Raw genomic sequence first — 7,500 nt, 5'->3', positions numbered from 1 at the left:
CACGTGTATCGTTGCCAAGCACACAGACATAGGCTGTATTAAATATCCTACCTGCAGCTGAAAATTAAAATTTTAATTAAGAGCGATGTGCGGCGTGTTAATTAAGCTACTGTACTGCTGCTGTGCGTAAATGCGCATTGCTCTTAACTATTGCTAGCATAGTTTGCATGCTTCGTGGCAAAGTGACGGCTGATATTGTACTCTTTGAAAACCGCAACAGCTTCTTGGCATATCAGACATACAGCCGTTGATCGGACTTCAGTGAAGAAGTATTTTGTTGTCCACTCCTTATTAAACACTCGGCATTCGCTGTCCACTTTCCTTCTCTTTGGTCCGCTCATTTTCACAGAAGGGCTTAATGGTGACGTGAAACGAAGTGAAAATTAAAGTAAAATAAAGAGAAATACGCGCCACTCCAACAACGGTCAATGTGTTTTGAGTGTGCCATCTATTGGGGAAACGTGGGCATTGCAGGGAAAGGGGAAAAAAGGAGGTTTTTACTATAATTTGGACAAGTTCGGCGGGCCGGATTAAAAAGCCTAACGGGCCGTATGTGGCCCGCGGGCCGTAGTTTGCCCATGTCTGAACTAGACCCTAAACCTATCTGTAAGGGACTACCCTAATAGCTATCCATATAAAGTGTGACTGATGTCTCTCCTATGTTGTACAGGTATGAATCTCTCCTGTTGGAGCCAGACCCAATCCCAGTCTACGCTCTCAAGCTGCTGGTGGCCCTCACAGAACACAGCAGCCCCGTCAACAGGTAAAACCTTCTAAACCAGCCTCCTGAGTGGCGCAGCGGTCTAAGTCACTGCTTCGCAGTGCTTGAGGTGTCATTACAGACCCTGGTTCGATCCCAGGCTGTGTCACAGCCGACTGTGACCGGGAGACCCATGAGGCGGCGCACTATTGGCCCAGCATCGTCCAGGTTAAGGGAAGGGTTTGGCCGGCCCGGAATTTCATTGTCACATCGCGTTCTAGCAACTCCTTGTGGCAGGCTGGGAGCATGAAAGCTGACTTTGAGCACCAGCTGGACGGTGTTTCCTCCGAAACATTGGTGCGACTGGCTTCCGGGTTAAGCGAGCAGTGTGTCAAGAAGCAGTGCGGCTTGGCAGGGTCGTGTTTCGGAAGACACACAGCTCTCTAGGGGAGTTGCAGTGATGGGACAAGACTGGAACTACCAATTGGATATCACGATATTGGGGAGAACAAGGGGTAAAACAAAATCAATAACTTCTAAACCAGGGATCATCAACTAGATTCAGCCGTGGGCCGTTTTGTTTCTGGAGGATGGTCTGGAGGATGTTCTGGAGGATGGTCGGGGGTCCGGAACATAATTACTATTCATTTGTAGACTGAAAACTGACCGCAAGAAGCCCAAACAGATATAATATTAAACTAAACATAATAATTTCTAACCTTGTTTACATTTGTATATAATCACATCTCTCTACTATGTGTGGGAATACTTGGGAACAGATTTCAAAATGAAAATTACTTGGAGCTGATTTCCTGGTGTTTTCACAGTCTTTAATGTCCAACCATGGAATACATATATATATTGTGCTCAGAACATGTTAGTTGCCAAATAAAAGCATTCGGTTGCCAGCTGGGGAACCCTGTTCTAAACCATCTCCAGATAGACAGACTAGGACTAACCAACACAGTGTCATCTTGATGAAAACCAGAGAGTCTAACCAACACAATGTCATCTTGATGAAAACCAGAGAGTCTAACCAACACAATGTCATCTTGATGAAAACCAGAGAGTCTAACCAACACAGTGTCATCTTGATGAAAACCAGAGAGTCTAACCAACACAGTGTCATCTTGAAGAAAACCAGAGAGTCTATCCAACACAGTGTCATCTTGATGAAAACCAAAGAGTCTAACCAACACAGTGTCATCTTGATGAAAACCAAAGAGTCTAACCAACACAGTGTCATCTTGATGAAAACCAAAGAGTCTATCCAACACAGTGTCATCTTGATGAAAACCAGAGAGTCTAACCAACACAGTGTCATCTTGATGAAAACCAGAGTCTCTAACCAACACAGTGTCATCTTGATGAAAACCAGAGTCTCTAACCAACACAATGTCATCTTGATTAAATGATTGAGAAGCTGATTTATTCCGCATTTGTTATTGTCTACCCAGAGTTTATGGAGGTGAGTTGCGATGGGGTTGCTATGGCATCTGTTATTGTCTACCCAGAGTTTATGGAGGTGAGTTGCGATGGGGTTGCTATGGCATCTGTTATTATCTACCCAGAGTTTATGGAGGTGAGTTGCGATGGGGTTGCTATGGCATCTGTTATTATCTACCCAGAGTTTATGGAGGTGAGTTGCGATGGGGTTGCTATGGCATCTGTTATTATCTACCCAGAGTTTATGGAGGTGAGTTGCGATGGGGTTGCTATGGCATCTGTTATTATCTACCCAGAGTTTATGGAGGTGAGTTGCGATGGGGTTGCTATGGCATCTGTTATTATATACCCAGAGTTTATGGAGGTGTGTTGCTATGGCATCTGTTATTGTCTACCCAGAGTTTATGGAGGTGAGTTGCGATGGGGTTGCTATGGCATCTGTTATTATCTACCCAGAGTTTATGGAGGTGAGTTGCGATGGGGTTGCTATGGCATCTGTTATTATCTACCCAGAGTTTATGGAGGTGAGTTGCGATGGGGTTGCTATGGCATCTGTTATTATCTACCCAGAGTTTATGGAGGTGAGTTGCGATGGGGTTGCTATGGCATCTGTTACTATCTACCCAGAGTTTATGGAGGTGAGTTGCGATGGGGTTGCTATGGCATCTGTTATTATCTACCCAGAGTTTATGGAGGTGAGTTGCGATGGGGTTGTTATGGCATCTGTTATTATCTACCCAGAGTTTATGGAGGTGAGTTGCGATGGAGTAGCTATGGCATCTGTTATTGTCTACCTAGAGTTTAACCATAAGCTGGTTTTGGACATATCAGATCATTCATGTTATTATTACTACCAGAGAAAACAAAATCACTAAGTCAATAATTGTTTGTTTATCAGCAGCCTAATACATAGTTTAATATGCTTGACCTTTTCGCAGCATCAGCATGTTATAGGGGTGTTCCAGAGTTGTGGCCTCATGTAGGGAGCAGTGTGGAGTTCAGGCCCAACACTGCACTGTTTCACTAATAACACACTGTAGATCCCCCTCCTCCCTCTGTAGCTGCCTGCCTGCAGGGCACAAACTCACAGTGCATGGCACATTTAGAATTCAGCTCACACCATGTTTCCTTGGCTTGCCAGGGCTGTTCGCTCCCAAGCTCTGTTCAGGTATCTGAATCATAGGGGAAAGTAGAGCTTAAATAAGTGCAAACTTAAACTAATTTTAGAGAAATACTCACATAGAGACATTATTTAATTGCAGAAGTTGATGCATAAGCACACAGACACGAGGCATTGGCTTGTCCTTATTGAAAGAAAGCTACACTGGTAATGTGATGTTAAAGAGATTCTCAGAGGTAGGACTTCCCTGATATGCTGCAGCAGTAACACACTCACACACGCAAACACGGTTGTACGCAAGGTCACACACACTGGGCTGAAGGAGAGGGAACCGTTCCCTGGGAAAGGAAAGTCATCGATTGATTGATGATTGGGTGTGTCCAACTAGGACCAGCCTACAGGAGAGGTATGATGTCACCGCCATGTCGCTGCTGTTCAGGGGAGAACAGTGGAGCTGATAGAAGGAGAACAGGAGAACAGAACAGGGGGGTTAACAGCCCCCGGGGGAGTTTTAAAGGAGTCTTTCACCAGCTGGTGGCAACACACACCTCAGCAGTATGTCTGTCATTCTGCTCAATGGCTTTCAGATCACACTGGACCTGGAGCACAAAGAGGAAGACGTAATGTCACTTTTCAAAAGGAAATCTGAGAATGTCCTTAACCAACCCGTCCACTCCCACCCTCTTTGAAGACTTTGTCTGGATCTCAAATGGAACTCTATTCCCTATATAGGGCGCTATGTTAGAACAGGACCCATAGGGCTCTAGTCAAAAGTAGTGCTCTATGTAGGGAATAGGGTGACATTTGTGATGTACAGTATGTTGTAGGTTGCTATAGCTAGCTAGCTGCTGCAGTTGTATGAGATTCCTGCATAGTGTTTAGTATTAACCATGGATATTCCAGTGTTCATCAGAGAGCCAGACTGTCCTCTAACCTAATGGCAGGCAGCAGGCAGGCAGACAGGCCCTTTGTGTGCTTGGGATTAGTAAGGAATATTGATCTGTTATAGAGGAAAGGTCAGACTAAGCCTAAGTTAGGGACTGCGCTGCTTAGCAGAGGTAGGAACGTGATGTTACCGAACGATGCAGAAGAAGTCGTTAGAATGAATAAGATTTGACTCTGCTGTATAATAAACTGTGAACACCACCACTGCACCATAGTAAGGTGATAGCAGTCTGTATACTAAGTAAGACATTATATGGGTTTACCAATGAATGAAGCCGTGCAGGATGTTGAAATAGTTGAAGAGCAGTAGATGCCAGGCTGGTCTGGTGATGGTAGTATACTGTATCTAAAGCATGTTGCCGTTGTCTCCCTGATAGTTCCTCAAGCCCTCTCATCTGGGTGATCCTCATGAAACAAGGGTACTCTGTTCCCTACATAGTGCACTACTATGGACCAGGGGCATTTGGGAGCCGCTGTCTGTGATGAATTGAGAGCTGGTTTATCTGGGTTTCTGTGCAGCCTGCCTGGTCGTTGAGAAGGTGATGATGGACACCAGCTGGGTGCGCTTACATAGTTTTATCTCCGATCTCCAACACATCCCAGACTGACTGCCATTTCTGTCAAGGCTCTGAACACAAGCCAGCCCCCACACCTCCCTCTGTCTATCTATCTGGCACTGAGAGAGCCAACTGAACTATTCAAATTGATGTCAGCAATCTGCTACACACTCCTGTTGGTTGTATTTTCCTTGTCTGAGACGAGCTATTACATTTACAATGAGAAATTAAATTGCATTTACCACTGCTTGATAAAGTCCTAAAAAAGTGCAGAGCTCTCTCCTTGATGGGTTCTTGCTTAAATTAGATTGCAAATTGGGACTTTAACAGGGCTTCATACAAGTATTTCTTTCCCCCTCATTATCAGGTTTGATACAGAGTTCAAACTTTCCAATTATCTGAACCTTTGGCCGTTGTTGCCTTTGTGTGGGCTCAGTCAGTCTGCCTGGCTGTGCCCGCTTTCGCAAGTGAAGCAAAACCAGTTCTATCTGCGGGAACGCTTTTACACCCTGATTAGCAGGAATTTGAAAAATGCTTTTATCCCAGCGGAAGCCAGCCTCACAGCTACAGGAAGCCGGCATGCTACCGCTAATGAAAACCTGATCCTTTCTAATGAGCAGGTTAACAGAGGTTACACGCTGACTACATCAAGGCTATGCTCATTGTGGTATTATTATTTGATTTGACTGGAGTCGTGCTGATATCATGCTATTGGTCAACACGGTACCGTTGCCTGGTAGTCTGTGCATACACAATGAGTGATTGGTCAGTGGGATGAACAGGCATGGGTGTTGTTTTGAATGTGTCGCAAATGGCAGCCTATCGTGCAATACTTTGGACCAGAGGCCTATGAGCCCTGTTCAAACGTAGTGCACTCTAAAAGGCACAGGGTGCCATTTTGGTCACAGCCATTGTGTTAAAAGCCTGGGATCCCCAGGTGTCCTCTCCTCCCTCCTTTCCTCTCCTCTGTCTGCCACCTGTGCTGCCTGCATGGAGACCTCTGCTCCTCTCTGCTGATTGGAGTGGACAGCAGAGTTGAGTGCGGTCAGAGGAATAGAGGAAAACCTCATCCCTGACTGTGTGTGTTGGTGGGTCTGTTCGTCTGTGCTTTCGTGTGTTTTTGTGTGTGCGTTCGTGTGTTTTTGTGTGTGCGTTCGTGTGTGTAATCAGCTCTGACAGCTGGTGTGTGTAAATGAGGAATGGGAGTGTTACCTCGTACTATCAGTGTCACTGGCCGGTCTGAAGAGCTGACTGGGCTTGAGTTGTGTTGGTTTGACATGGCTCAGTGGCTCAGCTCTGTTCATTCAGCCTCAGCTTCTCCCTCTGACAGGCAGCAGAGATGACCTGCAGGACTGTCTGTGTCACACTCTCTGACAGTCCTGGGAGCCATGTGGAGCAAAGTGGATGGGAACAGTGCACAGTAAAGGACAGAGGTTGCCTCACAATGCTTCCAGAGTGAGGTTGGAAGATATTTTACTGGCACTAATGTCCACTATTACTGTACAATCCACATTTCAGACTTTAAATGATTACATCACTATATACAGTGCCTTCAGATAGTATTCATACCTCTTGACTTCTCCCACATTTTGTGTTACAGCCGGAATTAAAAATGTATCACAATACCCCATAATTACAAAGTGCAAAGCCAGAATTTGTTCTAAACAGACTTGCCTACGTAAATAAAGGTTAAAAATCTCAAATCTATATAAACATGTTTTTAGACATTTTAGCAAATTTATGGCAAATGAAATACAGATATCAAATTTACATAAGTATTCACGCAATACACACAATACTGTGTAGAAGCACCTTTGGTGGCGATTACGGTTAAATTTTTCATTGCAGATTTTCTCAAGCTCTGTTAAGTTAGATGGGAAGTCGCGGTGACCAGCAATCTTCAAGTCTTTCCACAGATTTTCAATGGAATTCAAATCTGTGCTTTGGCTGGGCCACTCAAGGACTTTCACATTATAGTTCTGAAGCCATTCCAGTGTTGCTCTGGCTGTATACTTGAGGTCCTGTTGGAACGTACATCTTCGCACCCAGTCTAAGGTCTTTTTCACTGAAGTGGGTTCTCATCAAGGATTTGCCTGTATTTTGTTCCCTCTGTCCTTACCAGTCTCTCAGTCCCTGTCGCTGAAAAGCATCCTCATAGCATGATGCTGCCACCATGCTACACGGTAGGGATGGTGTTAGATGGGTGATGAACTGTGCATGATTTTCTCCAGACATATCGCTTTGCATTCAGGCAAAAGAGTTACATTTTTGTCTCATCAGACCATAGAATATTTTGTCTTATGAGTCATGTGCCCTTTTGCAGACTCCAGGTGTGCTGAGGTGTGCTGTCATGTGCCTTTTTCTTAGGAGTGGCTTCTGTTTGGCCACTCTCCCATAAAGCCCAGATTCTGGCAGGTTCTCCCATCTCAGGCAAGGAACTCTGTTGTTCTGTCAGAGTGGTCATTGGGTTCTTGGTCACCTCCCTGATCAAGGTCCTTCTTGCCCTGTTGTTTGGTTGGACAGCCAGCTCTAGGCAGGGTCTGCGTAGTTCCAGCTTTTTTTCCCATCTCCCAATGATGGAGACCACTGTGGTCTTGGAAACTTAACACTCTAGAACTGGTTTCATACCCTTCCAGATATGTGCCTCATCACAATTCTCTCTCGGAGAGGTACGGACAGTTCCTTGGTATAGTTTCTGCACTGTCAACTGTAGGACCTTGTATAGACAGGTG

At 45.1% G+C, this 7,500-nt stretch overlaps 1 protein-coding gene across 1 annotated transcript in view; it reads left to right on the top strand.

Annotated features, from left to right (window-relative positions):
• ulk4 (unc-51 like kinase 4) overlaps nt 1-7,500 on the top strand; it is a 261,713-nt gene that overhangs the window by 89,482 nt on the left and 164,731 nt on the right. Inside the window, exon 31 of the mRNA XM_046335393.1 lies at nt 671-763. Within this exon, the coding sequence (XP_046191349.1) occupies nt 671-763 (93 nt within the window). The remainder of the gene's footprint in view (nt 1-670; nt 764-7,500) is intronic.

This window comes from Oncorhynchus gorbuscha, unplaced genomic scaffold (assembly GCF_021184085.1).
Source record: "Oncorhynchus gorbuscha isolate QuinsamMale2020 ecotype Even-year unplaced genomic scaffold, OgorEven_v1.0 Un_scaffold_738, whole genome shotgun sequence".
Lineage (NCBI taxonomy): Eukaryota > Metazoa > Chordata > Actinopteri > Salmoniformes > Salmonidae > Oncorhynchus > Oncorhynchus gorbuscha.
Note: the sequence above shows the minus strand (reverse complement) of the source record. Positions and strands in the feature narration are given on the sequence as shown.